Source organism: Henckelia pumila, chromosome 2, assembly GCF_033568475.1.
Source record: "Henckelia pumila isolate YLH828 chromosome 2, ASM3356847v2, whole genome shotgun sequence".
Classification (NCBI taxonomy): domain Eukaryota; kingdom Viridiplantae; phylum Streptophyta; class Magnoliopsida; order Lamiales; family Gesneriaceae; genus Henckelia; species Henckelia pumila.
The window spans coordinates 117,195,526-117,211,791 of record NC_133121.1 but is presented as its reverse complement, the minus strand read 5'-3'; the positions used below and the strand labels follow the sequence as shown (position 1 = coordinate 117,211,791).

The window sequence follows — 16,266 nt, the reverse complement described above, 5'->3', positions numbered from 1 at the left end:
ATCACATTTTAAACAAGTTAAAATTTTTTATATTCAATATTTCAAGAATTTAAGTAACTTAAATATAAGAAGAATGTCTGACAAAAAAATTGATTTAAGTATAGTGTTTTTCTACTTTTTGTCACGTAAATTTTTATGATTTCATAAATTTTAACATCAATTGATTATATTAGCCAAGTATTATATTGTAATACAAACATCAACATAAAACTTAGTTATAATCATACTATCTATATCTCACATATTTAAACTACATTTATTTTATCTTTCTCAATTATATAGTATAGTTTTTATATTAAATATAATTTGTGCTACTCTTTTACCAATTTATCCCTATTAAATTCCTAAAATGTATAATTATTTTATTTTATTAAAATTTCACTAAATAAGGGCAAAATGAGAAATTTATTTTTCCAAATACTTTCTTAATATATATGTGAAAATACACACAGACATAAATTAGTAGGACAAAATGAGTATATATATATATATTTACCTTGGACAAGAAAATATTGATGCTTTTGATTATATTTGTAGTCTCTAAAATTTCAAAAATATTACACAATTAGTCGTCAACATTTGTTTTATAATATCTCTTCCTAAAAAATGAAATATCATAAATTTTGGTTAGACGATCAAATCTCAAAAAAATTAAATGAATGATTGAATAAAGAATGTGATTACATTTTTTTATATAAATGAAATAAAACTTCGACTTATTACATGATTTCATTTGTTTTGAACACAATAATAAAATTTAATGGTTTTATTTTTTTTATTTTTATTAAAATTTTAATAATCAAAATATTACGTAAAAAATTATAGTAAATTAAAACATAACTATGACGATAAGGTTGAAATAAGTCCAAAAAATTAATATTTTTTAAATTTATAGAGAAAAAATTAAGGTAGCTTTCAATAATTACTTTTTATTTCCATGAATGTCACAATATAGATTTAGCACATGAATTAAATATTAATAATTAATTTATCTTGAATAAATAAATGGACACACAAAATGATATAAATTAAATATTAACAATTAATCTAACTCGAATAAATAAATTGACTAATCTATAAATAAATGAAAAACCTTATAAACCTTTGAAAATGACAAAAAATATTAATTATTAAATGAAATAATGAGGAAAAAATTGTAAATTAATTATAAAAAATGTCAAAATATAGATTTATGACATGAATTAAATAATAACAATTAATTTACCTTAGATAAATAAATAAATATAAAAAATAATATGTATTAAATATTAAAATTAATCTACCTTGAATAAATAAATCGACTAATGTATAAAATAAATGCAAGACCTAAAAAATTTTGAAAATGACAAAAATATTAATTATTAAATGAAATAACGAGGACAAAATTATAAATTGACAATTAAAACCAAATAATTAATGAAACAAGTGAGGATATTGAATGAAATTCACAATTCAAACTTGTATATTTATATAGAAAAAAAGTAAAAATATAATAATAATAATATAATATAATAATAATAAATTATATAGGTAATATATAATAGAATAGAATCGAATAAAATAGATAATAGATAATAATAAAATTTGTTGCCATATATAATTCAATTCAACTTTTGTGTTAGCTCGTTATTTGCAACCAAAATCTCTAGTCAAATATAAAAACTATCTATTTCATTTGTATGAAATTAAATCGGCACTATAAAAATTACTCGAAACGGTGACATCTATTCAAAAATTCTATTATTTCCTCCTCATCTTTTATTTGTATTTTTTGGAGATTTCTAACTCATCTTTTTTAGTAGATCTGAAAAGTATATTCCAATGTATATATTAGTGGATCTGGAAAATATAACATAATTAAAACTAAAAATCAATAAAGACTATTTTTTTACATTTGTTAAGAATTATATTTAATTTAATTTTAAAAAGAAATCGCAGATATAACACTTCTTCAATTTAATTTGATGCGGTGAATTATTAATTTTCAACGTTGTGCAAATTAACTTAACTGGTCCGGCGAACGAAGATGCAAAAGCAAGATGAAATTCGGAACCTCCCTATAGACATCGCATTTACTCGCCTCGGAGGTTTGTCACTGAATCTGTTGCTTATCTTTTAGATGATTTTTCGGTTAAATTAGAAAAAAAAAAATTAAAGGGGTTTACACTTTTGAAGAATGGTTGGTGGATCGGAAGAGAATTCCATTGGATTGGAGGAAGCGAATGGCTGCTTTGAGGGCAAAGATTACGACTGCGTTTTCATCACTCCCCAAAGACGTTGATCCTTTTTTCCTAACCCTCGACCCCCAAGGTTTTTTTTTTCTTCCAATCTTTATCTACTCCTCGGTGCTTTATGTGATTTCCGTTGTAAGCATTATGAGTTTTCAGGGATTGGCTACCTGGAGGCCAAGAAAGTGTATGAGATTCTTCTCGAGTCCACTCGAGAGAGCCGTAATATTTTTGGCCGGCTTTCAGGTCCAGCTGTAAGACACGCAATTTCATAGCTATGTAAATTTTGTTCTGCCGTCTGTTTGTGCCTTTGAACTTTTTACGTACCAGTTGTGACAAAATGTTTACGAGTTCTACAGGGTGATTGGGAGACAATAGTGCGTTCTTATGAAAAAGATCATATTTTTCTTGCTGAGGCTGCTCAGATAATGGTCCAAAATGTAAACTATGAAATGTAAGAACAAATGTAGTCTTTTAGGCGGTATTTCAGCATAGAATTTGCCGCTAATCGCCTTTTATATGCTTTCACTTTTATCATTCAAAATTTGTTTCCATTATTAAGTCCATATCACAAGAAGCAACTCCAAAAGGCCCAACATCAGCTTGCAGAATTAGAGAGGAAGGAAACTGATATAAAAAGAAATGCTGCTCTTTCTGCTGCAAAATACACGGAGGCTTGTCTGGATTTAGGATTGCAGGTATGGCCTACGGTGCTGTCATTGTTTTTTTTAACTTTCTTTTTCTAGTTTACACACAAGTCTCTAAACATTGCAGGGTATTAATGTGCGATCTGAGTTGGTAGAAAATGCAAAACAGTCTCTTCCAAGTATTTTTAGCAGGATCTTAGAAGTACTGAACAATGATTCTGTTTCACGGGCCACTGAATTATACTCAACCTTTGTTAGAGATGCTCATACGGAAAAGGATGTGAGGAAATTGCGTATTTATTACCTAAATGATGCTGGAAGCATTTCATTGCAACTGACACTACTTTGCCATATATTTGTTTGTGTGCAGAAGAAACCTGGGTTGGTGTTAACAAACTTGCAGCATCTTCGTGAAAATCCTCCTTCCCTTCATGTTTCTGCGAGTCCTGAAGTTATTGCTTCTTTCAATGCTCAAGCATTCCATCACGAGCCTGCGGTTATAGCTGGCTCAGCGGACATTTTGTCTGACAGCATTGACTGGGATATTACTTTAGAGAGCTCTCAGATTGATTGGGATATCGGTACTGTGGAAGAGATAGAAGATAATGGCAATGGATTAGGTCCTTATGAAATTGTTAATGCCAGTGATATTTCACCAAATTCTCAGGTTGCACCAAATGCAGATAGCTCTGGGGCTCCAGATGTCTCTGTGAAAGAGATGTCTTGGGATGTCAGTGCTGAAAATTCGCAATTTGGTGGAGCCACAGAACCAAATGTCTCCATGGAATCTGGTACAAGACATCACCACCATAAAACTGAAGAACCTGGAAATAACCATAAAAGGAGTCCGCTCATGGAAACAGAATATAGGAATAAGATTCTCGATGACTTATTTGAGGTATCTATGGACACACTGAATTGATTATCTCATTGAACCATGACATTGTTATGAATCTTGCTGACTGGCTTTCTGTGCGGATTTTTGTTTACTTTTTTTGAGCACGAGAAAACTTCTCACATGATCTTAACCTGTTATTTGTGTTTGTTCGCTGATCTTTTTTTTACTGATCTTTCATTTGTCATTTGCATTACCAACATCAGGCCAAAGCATTTCTGAACCAGCGGTTTCTTGAATTGACTAATGAAGAAACATTATCCTTGCAACACCAAGTTCAGTCAGTAGCTCCCTTTGTGCTGCAGCAATACACTTCTGACTCAATCCAAGCAATTGTCAATGATGTCTCCTCGGCCATTACATTATTAACAAATAGGAAAACTCGGGACCTGATCATGATACTCAATTCTAAAAGGTTTTCTTAACTATCTGCTGTGATTATCTCTCTTCCTTATCCAATGTATTTTTCTTCCTGTGAGCACTTAGTAACTTTTTCGCTGTCTTGAGATGTTCGTTGCATCAAACGCTATAGCTCATCCTCTTTAACCAAATTGATATGAACCAAATCATACTGGAGTGGTTAAAATTCTTCATTTGGAATCTGCTAGGTATCATGGCTAATATAGATAGCCTCGAAATCCTTGCATAGGAACTCCTGTTTTGCATTTGGTTTACTGATTCATTCTTTACATATTTATCTACTCATGTTATTAATTGATTCATTATTAATTCATCTAAAACCACAGATTGTTGGATCGTCTGGTTAGCACTGTGGAGGAAAAGAAGCAGCACGAGGTTAAGTTAAAGAGAGCATTAGAAGATCTTTACATTAAACGGATGGAGCTTCAGAATTCATTATCTTCGTTATGGCCGAAGCAGGTTAGCCAATCTATTTTGGAACTTAAGAAAAAGCTGCATTTTTCAATCAGCTGATATGATGTTAAATTATTGCATGCTTTCTGATACGGATAATTTTTGCCAAGAAGGAATTGCATAGATGAAGCTGAAAATAAACTGATCCACTTAGAAATTTAGTCGTTCAGCCAAGGATTCAATTTTTTTACAAGAAGAAAGGCACTCACCCTTTCCCTAGCTTAGCTCCAGCTAGTGAAGCATTATGGTTGAAATATGCTGTAGGAGTAGTTACTAGCCTCCCTCAAGCCACTCAAAGATGCACCCAGAAAATCCTGGGGCTGTTTCTTTTTATTGTCTTTCTCATTGCTCGCTGTTTTAGTATTCGAGAAGGAAAGTTCACTGCTTGAAGTTTGTATGACTGGCGCTACCAGATGCCTTTGAAGAATTGTTGTTGTGCCCCAAAATTATCTCTAGCAAAAAACTCCTTCTCGAACATGTGTGGTTCTTCGACATTAGACCATAGATGGCATAATTTGAAGAATTTTTGTTGTGCACCAAGAATATTAATATTAGTGAAACACTCAGCCAAGGATTAAATCCTTTTACAAGAAGAAAGAAATTGCCCCTCTAACCAACTCTGGTGTTATTTATATTCATTTTCCCTTTATCCGAGAAACTTCTCGACTTAATATATATGAACCGATGACAATATCACTCTCAAAATTATTCAAGCCTAATCTGCTCAAGTCTCTTAACATTCTCCTTTGTATTCTCCATCTTCGACTCTTTATATTGGACCTTGGCTCCGTGTTAGAAGCATTCAGATATTTTTTCACGACATATAGTTTCTTAGTTTTCTTTTACTATTAGCAGACTAATATGAAGCGAGAGAGAACACATATTTATATTTGTATGTATCTTGGGTGTCGTTTACAACGCTTTTTGACCTCAAAATATAGCATTTTACTCTCTCTTTGGTTGCAGGAAGCAGACCTTGTGAAAAGCAGGGAGTTGAAGAAACTTTGCGAGAGTACCCTTTCAAGAATTTTTGATGAAAGGACTGTCAATATCATTGGAGAGATCAATACATTGTTAAGCAGTGTAGTTTAAACATATAAAATTCGTGTGGAATGTGAAAATTTACTTCTGAAACCTTTGAAACAGACTCGATTGCTGTTGCTCAACATAGTGACCATGATATACGCTTATCGAAGTGGCAGAAAGAAACTTATTTCGGTTTGATGTCTTAAACGTAACTGCAGTAAATATTAATAGTTTGACAAGACGAGTTATGGTATTTTGCATGATATATTTTGGTGTGCTGAGAACGTGTGGACACGTTAGAGACAAGCGAGATCAATCAAACAGCATATGAATGTCATGCCATTTAGTATTGCATTACAACGAAAATGGGAAGAATTTGAGAGATGTATGAAAATTATATAACAAATATTATGTACGGGTAAAAATGAAATTAAACAGTTATTGGTTTAACATCGACAAACCAACCACTTGGTTATACTTAAATAAATTCGAGTGTAAAATTCAGATTTAGGATTTCCGGCATTTCACATCTATCTTATTTGTAATTTTATGCATATCTTGGATTATAATGGCAAAAGTGGTTTTGTGTCCCTAGCCCACTTATATTCTGCATGAGTTGAGACGATTTCAATTCCGCCTGGATCATATATTTATTTTCATTTTCATATCTGAATGCCGGCATTTGACGCTTTCTAAATTCTAATTATAAGAATAAAAAAATAAAAATTAAAATTGAATGTGTTGAAATGGTCTAGCTAGGCAGCAGTACTCCTAGGCCACATGGCATCATTAAAAGAAATCATTGGGCACACGAACATGGTGTGAGATGCATCAATATATCACAGCTTTTCTGACCTCCGATCCGATCCACGTGCTCGATCGTCTTGTATTAATAACTGAATTGGACTAATTAAAATTCAACAAATACTACCCTACGTCGTCATTTACTATATATATATATAACTTAACGCAACGCTTTCATGAATTTGATTGATGATTTAACGTACACATGCATTCAAATTCAAGTTAATCTAGCTAGCTAGTCTTGTACATATATCCATCCCATCCATGCATGGGAGACTGAATTTATAAGAATCCATATGATTTTGTGAAGAATATATCAGAGATTTGGGGGACCACTCAACTGCATGTTGTCACACAAACAAACACATGCACCACAACACAAAAGTGCATGCTTAGTTTTTTTTTTTTTTTCTATAATATTTATTTGTTATAAATAAATTTTCAGTTGTTGTCTCATGCATCATATACAGAAAAATGAAAGCCTTTTGTGAATTATATATATTCCACTTGGCGAAAAACAAAAACAACCACCTCTGTATAACACAACAAACTACTCCATATATCGATCCATATTCTTTATAAGTATATATAACCCGTCCCGGCCATCCCATATATGCAGTAGTAGTTAGAATTATTGATTTCATTCTTCTTGCACACAAATATGGACGGGCTGAAACAACGATTTAGCGCAAAACAGAGAGCTCCAATATTATTAAACAGGAAATCACATACTATATCGAAATTCAAACCCAAAATCCGAATAATCCACATATTTGCACCAGAGATCATCAAGACAGATGCCACAAACTTCAGGGAGCTGGTCCAAAGGTTAACAGGAAAACCCCCCGCATCCGATATATATTGAGGAAACGAAGACATCAAAGCTGCCTAATGCAATGAGAATGAATATGACAGAGATCAGGCTAAAGGGCCGGGAAGAAGAGATCATCTGGACAGCTGCAGATTCAGGGTGTGGTTTCTTAGGTGATTTCGCCGACTTTGATGGAATTTTCATGCAAGACTTTCATCAAACTTCCTTCTTGGAAACTACTACCGTGGATTAATTAATTCGTCCCACTACGCTAGCTAATTAATTAGTATTCCATCTCAGATTTAGCTAAATATATAATTAATATTGGTTGCACTAGTACTAGTACTATATACATATATATATATATATATATATATATATATATATATTGTAATTACAAGTTATACTTATATTCAATTTCTTGCTGACTTGGGGGTAGAAGAATTTAATTCTTTTACGTACGTAGTAGCTATCTCTTACCTTTCTATGTTTTCAGCTTCAACTAGAGGTAGGTAGCACCCCCTGATCCCCGGCCCCTAGCTATTGTACGTTGTGGATGATGCCATGCACTGATTTAATTCCGAAATTTGATATTGTTTTATCTTTATAAAAATTAATTTCATTTGGCTTATTCAATTTTATTTTATTTTGGTTTTTTTTTAAAAAAATAAGAAATTGTTACACCAGATAAACATTAAACTAATGTTTTTTTAAAAAAAAAATTATCAAATTCAATTTATTTTAAATTTTGTAAAGATCATTTTCCCCCTAAAATTTGGTTAATTCCAATACCAACAAAAAATAACCGATTTTAATTTGTTTTTTTTAATTCAAATTTTTAATGAAAATATACCAACAAAAACCAGAACTATTAAATAGATTAGTCATTTTATATGATTTTATTTTTTTTAGTCATTAGATGTTTCGTTATTTACCAAATGACACTCATTTTATTCCATTTGATTTTTTTTATTTACCAAAACATCACTCAATTTATAAAATCGATATATCTATTGAGTTTCGAACTGTATTAACGAGCAACGGAGAATATTAGTTGAAAATTAAATTAGGATATAATGATAATTTCAAATCAAAATTGAAAAATTAATTGAAATTAAGTTAGTTAATCTCTACTATATAAACAACCACAAATCCAATTGATTTAATCGATATTTTTTTTTTAAAAAAAATCTGCATCAAATTTTCAAATGAGTTTGGTTGGTATGAGGATCATGAACATAATTTATAAAATGCATACATCTGTAAAAATTGGATAGATGATCATAAAAATACGTACGGGCAATTATATATTTGTCGTAATATTTTTCAGGTCAAAATCTGGTCACTGGTAACAATAAAATCACATTTTAAGATCGTAGCTAGCTAAGCTATATAGCAGGGATAGAACACACAAACAAACAAGTGAGCTTATGGTTATCATATAATTCTCCTAGAAATCAAGATCGCAAATGGTGATGGAGAGTGTAGGCATGTATATCCGAAGGACTTGTCCCAGGCCTGCCAAAAACCAAAAAAATTGTTCCGACATTACTTCAGATAACTTCAATCACTGCAATGACCTAAGAACTCATATTCAAGAAATCAGACCCCGTCAGACAAAGGGTCACACAAGACTCAAATTTTTATAAGGAATAGCCAGGCTCCATAACAATGAATACACATGTTTTGGCACCCGACAAGTGCATAGCATGGATATTTGTTTCTCATCACCTTTAGCTGAAATAAATGCCCATTTCTAGCAGTTCAAATAGTTGGTGTACTCTTTTCATTACAATGAGGACCGAATCTTTCTCAAGGGTTTGATCCGTGAAACAAAAAGAATATGTACGTGATGTAGTGGATGTGATTGTGCCAGAAACCATTGTGTTTACATAATAAAAAATAGGCTTTGCCCCCAAGGGGGTGCCCAAGTTGGTGGAGTAGGTGAGCGTTTGACCAGAAGTCAGAAGTTCAATTATCCTGCTAATACCTTTTTGGACTAGCCTGTCACGCAGGGCTTGCCCAATGTGATTTATCTGAGTAACGAAGTTTGCAGGCTATTGCGTTAGTCCGAGAATTTACTCAGAGCGCACCGAAAGATAGCGACTACGGGTGGGATAAAAGAAAAAGAAAATAGGCATCAGTAGCTTGTTAATTAAATTGATGTTAGAACATTTTTCGTTATGCAATAATACTCAACTTGGCTCCTTCTGACAAAGGACTAATTGTTACCAAAATTTTTCTCCACACAGTTTGGTTCAAAATCGGATTTCTCGATAAAGCATAAAACTTAGGCCGCTGCAACATTCTGAATGAATTTTAAACAACCAAGACCAGTGCTTTTTCCCTCAACTTCAGTCAGGGAACAAGGTTCAAAAAACAGAGTAGAGATGCATGCTAAAAAGGATCTTAATGCCCAACGATCTGTCGATAGAAAAAGTAACACGACATCCAGTTGCACACTTCTAGCTAATAATTGCTAAATAGATATTACCTCTTGTTAATAACGCCATAGTGAAACCCCATTCTTCCAACTTTTCTATCTTCAACATACTACAACCACAACGCAGAAACAAGACTCCAGTCAGTTTAAGGAAATACTACAAACTATGGTTGCGTTTGGATTGAATGATCTGTATTTGACCTGACTATTTGAAAATGAAGTTTCAAATTACTCCAATCTGGAAAGATTTGGAATTCATCACATTAATTGAAACAATAAATAATCCGAAAGTATCCGAAACAGAGAAAATAATTTAAACAATTGGTTTGAAATTCTTTCATCCAAACGCACCCGAAGATTATTGGCTCAGCATTTGAAATGTAAAGCTACCAATTTTAAAGTGACCAGCATAGATGAGAATGACAAAGAATCAAAAGGAATATCCTGAAGCGCGAATAGTTGACATTCGGATGTCTCTGGACCCGCTGAAAAGTAAGGTCTCTTCAACTTTGCTAAAAAAATAATATAAGTCTGTTCCACGCAAAGAGAATTGAGTGAATGAAGATGCCAACTGCTAATAAAACTAGATTAAGATAATTCTTCTTACTTGACCAATAAGAGGTATATCCAACTGAGCAAACGGCGATAGAATTTCTACTTCAGCATTTGCCTCCTCCCACGTCTCCCTAATTGCTCCTTCCGCTGCAGACTCCCCAATTTCCATGTAACCAGCTGGAAGAGTCCTGTATTTTGTAGCAAATTAGGGGGAAAAAAAAAGGACAAAAAAAATGGTGTAGACAGAATAAGCAATGTTTTTATAGAAAATAGAATGTGTGTCAACATGAAAAATAAAACAATAGGACCATTAAGATGATTGATTTTGTAGGTAAATGGCCAATGAATAAATGCTTACCAAAGACCATATGATGGATGGATCTTTCGCCTGCATAATAGAATTTTGTTTTCATGCTCAATGAGGGAACCCACGACCTGTGCACCCACATCACACAGTGATATAATACTAAAGTTGGAAATCTCAGCAGTATTTTTCTATCTATATATCAAGCAGATACTGAAACAGCTAAAAAAATTAGAAATCATCATACACTCATTGCCAACAAAAACGATATGAGTCGAATTCATATATTCCTGATAATAACACCAATTTTTTTGCATAACTTTTCACTACTAAACCAATTTTGCTTGTGCAAAACACTGCAAAAAATAAACCCTTCAGGTGTCAATGAGGTTGTAACTTCCTCTACGTACAAGGAAAAATGATAATGTGAAAGAAAAATCCCCAATGGAAAAGAAAGAGCTCTGGAATAGCCTCTTGTTGAGCAGTAACACAATCAACTAATCACAAAATGCTTGTAATCCAAATAGCTTTCTGTAAGAACTGGGAAAATATATTTCTTGTACATTCATGTGGAGTATTGTGCACCTATATATGTACAAAATGATGAATAGAGAATCCCTACAAATCAGAAATTATTGATATTCTCCTACCAAACTTACAAGATTCCAACATAATGCTATCACGTAGTTTATTACAATACTTGATCATAATCTACATTTTCAACTATCACTGGAAATCTCACCATTTTTGGGTTCTCATAAGCAATCTTCCCACACAGCGTGCAAATGGCTCTCATCTTCTCTTCTCCATCAGGTATCTCATGCTTTGTTGGGCCACCACATGACTGGCAGAAATTAATCTTCCGATTACTGCCCTGCGAAGTAATAACAAGTTATGATTTGAATGGAAAACTAAGGAAACACTATGAGCACAAGATGGAATCCAACCCACACATGCATTTGAGAGAATGACTAAGAGTAAAATACAATCCAACACAGGTAACAGAAAAGTTTGAAGAAAAGTAAGTCCAAAGAAACATACTCCGAAGAAAAAAGAAGGAAAGCCATTCATAGATCGGCTTAAAATTCCATAGTCTCATCATTGTTTTTACATACCAATCTGTACCGCAGCTATTGATGACAAACATAAAATGTTTAGGAAGAAAATGCATCCGTGGACCGAGAAGGAAATTATAATCTTCATGCATACAAGATCACGTCAATAAGAGAGGACCTAATTATTTCTTTGATAACTTATTGTAACTTGTAAGTGCTTCGACCACACAGCTAATGTTATCCAATAGCAGCTTCTCAAACATCGTCAGATTTAAGATATTTTCGTACACAATATTTATCAGAAGAAAATTAGCCGTGATCAGTTTTCAGAGAGGGTATTTAATTTTTATAATTATCATTTGAAAACTTTTGGAGCAACTCGAAAAATAAGGATTGAATGTCACAGCAAATTGACGAATTTAAGCTCAAGATAATCTCCAGGGGAGAAAATCTCAATACAATCCAGACAGGTTATTCAGCAGCCATTTGGAATGCGCAACCACGGTAAACCTTTTAAGCACAAGCAACAAAAGTACCCAACTGAATAAACAAGAATAAATTCATCCTAACAAAGTGCCCTAATGACCACATACTCGTATCAATTTGTTTAAAGAATGGTTTTATTAACAAAATAAAGAAACTAAACCCGTAAAACAAATACCAAAACAGACGAAGAAGACGAAACTCCATCCGGACTTGCTTCATAACGTATGTGGGACATCTGGAAAGCTCTAAAGTTGCGGCCTTTGCGAATTTGAAAAGATAAGAGATTTGTTTCCGACAGTTGTGAGAATGAAAAAAGAGTGGTTCTTGTGGGTTTTCTTGAAATGAAAGAGACACCACAATTCGAATGGGGCTTCTTCAACCTGTGGAAAAGGGAAAAACATCCGGAAGGAGATGAACCAAGAATCTGTGTTGCTTTAAGCATGATCATTAATTAATATATTAACTAAATCGACTACCGGTGCAGCTACTGAGCATGGATGAGATTGGTGGGAAATTTAACTGGGGAATATGAGAAATTGGGATGCAAATGGAACGAAAGGGACATGGGCCATTCTTCGATCAAGGACATAAAATACAAAAATACTCGTGCTTGTAAAATTCTCGATGTTGTTTTATTGAGAAGTGCTATTATCATCATGGTTGAAACTTGGTTCATTAACTAGTTAAGCCTTGTTGAATCACGTTTTCATTTTTTACTTATTCAAAAAGAATTATTTTTATCACATCACCGTGTCTTTTCTTCAATAAATTTAAGAAAAATTCGTTCATAATTTTAAAAAAAAAGTATATCATATCATCTTATTCAACTTAATTCTTATATGCTACACGAATAAAAATATCAACAAACTAGTCATCCTAACAATGACACGATCATTTTTTTAAAATAAAAGAAGGATTCTAGTCTTAAAAAAATATCAAGTTTAAGTGCGAAGAGTAAGTTAAGTTTTTGTTAATTAATTAAAGTATGTATGGATTAATGAACAATTTGAATAACATTTCATCCAGATAATCTCCGACACTCATGTTGGATTCTTTCCAACAAGATAGTTCGATCAAACATTTATTAGTAAAAATAACCATCTCTAACGTATTTTAAATCACTCAGATGAGATACACACAGTAAGAAAGTTTTTTCTTTATTAGAAATAAAATTTGACGGAAGTCGCACACCAAATCAATATTTATTTCGAAACTAACCTCCAAAGACAAATGTTCAGTGAGGGCAGATTAGGGAAAGAGCTAAAAAGTGAGGGGAGGGTTAATGCCATGCTGTAATGGGGACCACCCAAACCAACGGCCCTGATCCTCTGAATCCTAAATTTAAGGATCTTTTCATCCGAGGTTGGTTGTGTTTCAGCTCAGCTCTCTTTGTTTTAAGCAAGAGGGCGGGTACTTTGGCAAACCTACACAGACAAAGGTGACACAGAGTGAATTTGAAGAAATTAAGGCTTCCAAGGTTCCTTCTTTCCCTTTCAATTACTCATTGGTGATTAAGTGCTAATGTTGTTTATGCATCTTGATTCATGGATCTGCACATGGATATTTTGAATTGGCCGAATTTTTATTACAATATGCTGTTAAATGGGTAAATTAAGTTACTGCACTATTCCAATTAAGAATGAATAAAATATTGGTCCGATATGAATCTACCGGCAGATTTTTGGATCTTTCCAAATCAGGATGCATGATATCCTATAACCAGTCTTGTTTATCAATTGGAGTAGATGTTACCTTCAGATTTTTATGTTTTTGAGAAGAGATTTCAAATGATCATACCCATGATGAAAATTTCATGCCTATTGTCCTCTCTCGAAAAAAAATTGAATAGGTTTCCTTTAACCACAAGGCAGGTTAAAAGATGGCTGAAGGTGAGGATATCCAGCCTCTAGTATGTGACAATGGAACAGGAATGGTGAAGGTATTGTTCTGATATTTCCAGCCAACATTTTTTACTGCGCTCTTGATTTATGATCAAAATTTTAGTCTGTTCATGAAATAAACCTAAACAAAATTGTGTCATAAGATTATCATTATATTCCTTCTCAAATTTATTAGGCAGGATTTGCTGGAGATGATGCTCCAAGAGCTGTTTTCCCTAGCATTGTGGGACGTCCTCGGCACACTGGTGTAATGGTTGGGATGGGCCAAAAGGATGCATATGTGGGTGATGAGGCTCAATCCAAAAGAGGAATTTTAACCCTCAAGTACCCAATCGAGCATGGAATTGTGAGCAACTGGGATGATATGGAGAAGATATGGCACCATACCTTCTACAACGAACTTCGTGTGGCTCCAGAAGAACATCCAATTCTCTTGACTGAAGCTCCTCTTAACCCGAAGGCTAATCGAGAAAAAATGACTCAAATAATGTTTGAGACCTTCAACACCCCTGCCATGTATGTTGCCATTCAGGCTGTTCTTTCCCTTTATGCCAGTGGTCGTACAACTGGTAAGCAAAATGCTAAACCATTTGAATTCTTTCATTCAATCATGTATGGCATCCCTGTGGTCCTTCCTTTTTGTACGCACGAAGAATGGTGATATGATATCATACACTTAGATGCGTTCTAAATGGCGGTCGAGGCGGCCATCGATCACACCGCCTTAGCCTTTCGATGGTTTTGTAGATAGGAGACGGCCATCGATCACACTGCTCAAATGTTTTGTGATTGTTAGAAACACACTTGGTCTCAGGATTACAGGGAGGAAGTGACCTTTCTATCACATAAATTCTACAGTACTGACTGATAAACGACATACTGAAGCGGATTGCTTATTTATTTGACCTTTAATTATGTGGCATATATATATATATGACTTATTTTAATTGTACGTTTACTGCAGGGATTGTCCTCGACTCTGGGGATGGTGTGAGCCATACTGTTCCCATCTACGAAGGTTATGCTCTCCCCCATGCAATCCTGCGTATCGATCTTGCTGGGCGTGATCTGACAGATAGCCTCATGAAGATACTGACCGAGAGAGGCTACTCTTTCACCACAACAGCTGAGCGTGAAATTGTTAGGGACATAAAAGAGAAGCTAGCTTATATCGCTCTTGATTATGAACAAGAACTAGAAACAGCGAAGAGCAGCTCTTCTGTGGAGAAGAACTATGAACTGCCTGATGGACAGGTGATAACTATTGGCGCGGAGCGATTTCGCTGCCCTGAGGTTTTGTTCCAGCCATCTATGATAGGAATGGAAGCTGCTGGAATTCATGAAACCACCTATAACTCTATCATGAAGTGTGATGTGGATATTAGGAAGGATTTGTACGGAAATATTGTACTCAGTGGTGGCTCCACTATGTTCCCTGGTATTGCTGACAGAATGAGCAAGGAGATCACTGCTTTGGCTCCTAGCAGCATGAAGATTAAGGTGGTTGCTCCGCCTGAAAGGAAGTACAGTGTATGGATTGGTGGTTCTATTTTGGCCTCTCTCAGCACATTCCAGCAGGTATATATATGCATGGTAGTATATATATTTTTAACATTTTAATTAATTTATATGATCTTCTTCTTTAATGTCTATCTCGACACAAATTCTGATAAGAGACCGCGCGTACGTGCATGTGTGTTTATTTTCATGCAGATGTGGATAGCCAAGGCAGAGTATGACGAATCTGGGCCATCAATTGTTCACAGAAAATGCTTCTGAGAGATGCTATCAAACAAAAAAAAAAAAAAAAAACATTGCATGATTTCTGATTCTGCTTTTTCAAGTGACTGCCATGTTAATTTTTCTTCTTATTTTTGCAATGTGCATGATAGTTGGGCATAGATTTATGTGATTCTGTATCCGTTTTTCCAGGAATTGTAATAAATTGTAGAAAATTTATGTTATGATTGGCACAAATGATTCCTGCTTGACAGTACTTTATATGCGATAAGTACATAATAATGGAAGAACATGTCAACTCAAAAAGACGAGTGTGCCTGTGATGGCAATGAAAACTGGAATTAAGTCAAAAGCCAATCTGTATAAAACGACAACGTGAGCTTGCTCTGGCAGAAAAATCTAATTTGAAATTCTAACATATTATTTCGATGCAATAACATGATACTTGAATATTTTAATAATTCAAATTAAACGATTGTAGTGTCTAAATTTAGATTT

The 16,266-nt window shown here is 33.8% G+C and overlaps 3 protein-coding genes across 7 annotated transcripts; 2 read left to right on the top strand and 1 right to left on the bottom strand.

Moving 5' to 3' along the window:
• Window positions 1-1,971: 1,971 nt before the first annotated feature.
• On the top strand, window positions 1,972-5,934 carry LOC140882057 (CDK5RAP3 protein homolog). The gene is made up of 10 exons (XM_073287801.1): window positions 1,972-2,087; window positions 2,176-2,310; window positions 2,388-2,482; window positions 2,588-2,682; window positions 2,791-2,926; window positions 3,003-3,155; window positions 3,246-3,773; window positions 3,977-4,185; window positions 4,517-4,649; window positions 5,610-5,934. Exons 1-10 carry the CDS (start codon window positions 2,027-2,029, stop codon window positions 5,733-5,735), a joined length of 1,671 nt encoding a protein of 556 aa, XP_073143902.1. The 5' UTR covers window positions 1,972-2,026; the 3' UTR covers window positions 5,736-5,934.
• A 2,611-nt stretch (window positions 5,935-8,545) lies between these two features.
• LOC140882860 (nudix hydrolase 23, chloroplastic) lies at window positions 8,546-12,715 on the bottom strand. Of its 4 annotated transcripts, XR_012150291.1 has the most exons (8): window positions 12,303-12,714; window positions 11,329-11,460; window positions 10,641-10,717; window positions 10,335-10,470; window positions 10,079-10,258; window positions 9,929-9,965; window positions 9,779-9,837; window positions 8,782-8,802 (listed from the first exon to the last, which is right to left on the bottom strand). XR_012150291.1 is itself a non-coding variant. In XM_073289081.1 (7 exons), exons 1-7 carry the CDS (start codon window positions 12,573-12,575, stop codon window positions 8,742-8,744), a joined length of 879 nt encoding a protein of 292 aa, XP_073145182.1. In that variant the 5' UTR covers window positions 12,576-12,714; the 3' UTR covers window positions 8,546-8,741. The 4 variants fall into 4 exon arrangements, 2 of the variants coding, with proteins under 2 accessions (XP_073145182.1, XP_073145184.1); XM_073289081.1 differs by lacking the exon at window positions 9,929-9,965 and having other exon boundaries at window positions 8,546-8,802; window positions 10,118-10,258; XR_012150290.1 differs by lacking the exon at window positions 9,929-9,965 and having other exon boundaries at window positions 8,725-8,802.
• Window positions 12,716-13,504: 789 nt separating this feature from the next.
• On the top strand, window positions 13,505-15,994 carry LOC140880403 (actin-97-like). 2 transcript variants are annotated; one of them, XM_073284801.1, is made up of 5 exons: window positions 13,505-13,604; window positions 13,999-14,066; window positions 14,204-14,597; window positions 14,993-15,606; window positions 15,742-15,994. In XM_073284801.1, the coding sequence occupies exons 2-5, from the start codon at window positions 14,007-14,009 to the stop codon at window positions 15,805-15,807; spliced, it is 1,134 nt and encodes a 377-aa protein (XP_073140902.1). In that variant the 5' UTR covers window positions 13,505-13,604; window positions 13,999-14,006; the 3' UTR covers window positions 15,808-15,994. The 2 variants fall into 2 exon arrangements, with proteins under 2 accessions (XP_073140902.1, XP_073140903.1); XM_073284802.1 differs by having other exon boundaries at window positions 13,506-13,604; window positions 13,995-14,066.
• The last annotated feature ends 272 nt before the right edge of the window (window positions 15,995-16,266 follow it).

Excerpts from the sequence above, each read along its gene's own strand:
- LOC140882057 (XM_073287801.1), top strand. The coding sequence starts at position 2,027 with ATGCAAAAGCAAGATGAAATTCGGAACCTCCCTATAGACATCGCATTT. Across the intron at positions 2,483-2,587 it reads GCCGGCTTTCAGGTCCAGCT|GGTGATTGGGAGACAATAGT; the intron begins GTAAGACACGCA and ends CGAGTTCTACAG. Across the intron at positions 2,927-3,002 it reads GTCTGGATTTAGGATTGCAG|GGTATTAATGTGCGATCTGA; the intron begins GTATGGCCTACG and ends TAAACATTGCAG.
- LOC140882860 (XM_073289081.1), bottom strand. The coding sequence starts at position 12,575 with ATGATCATGCTTAAAGCAACACAGATTCTTGGTTCATCTCCTTCCGGA. Across the intron at positions 11,461-12,302 it reads CGTCTTCTTCGTCTGTTTTG|GGCAGTAATCGGAAGATTAA; the intron begins GTATTTGTTTTA and ends ATTACTTCGCAG. Across the intron at positions 10,259-10,334 it reads ATATACCTCTTATTGGTCAA|ACTTATATTATTTTTTTAGC; the intron begins GTAAGAAGAATT and ends TGCGTGGAACAG.
- LOC140880403 (XM_073284801.1), top strand. The coding sequence starts at position 14,007 with ATGGCTGAAGGTGAGGATATCCAGCCTCTAGTATGTGACAATGGAACA. Across the intron at positions 14,067-14,203 it reads ATGGAACAGGAATGGTGAAG|GCAGGATTTGCTGGAGATGA; the intron begins GTATTGTTCTGA and ends CAAATTTATTAG. Across the intron at positions 15,607-15,741 it reads CTCTCAGCACATTCCAGCAG|ATGTGGATAGCCAAGGCAGA; the intron begins GTATATATATGC and ends ATTTTCATGCAG.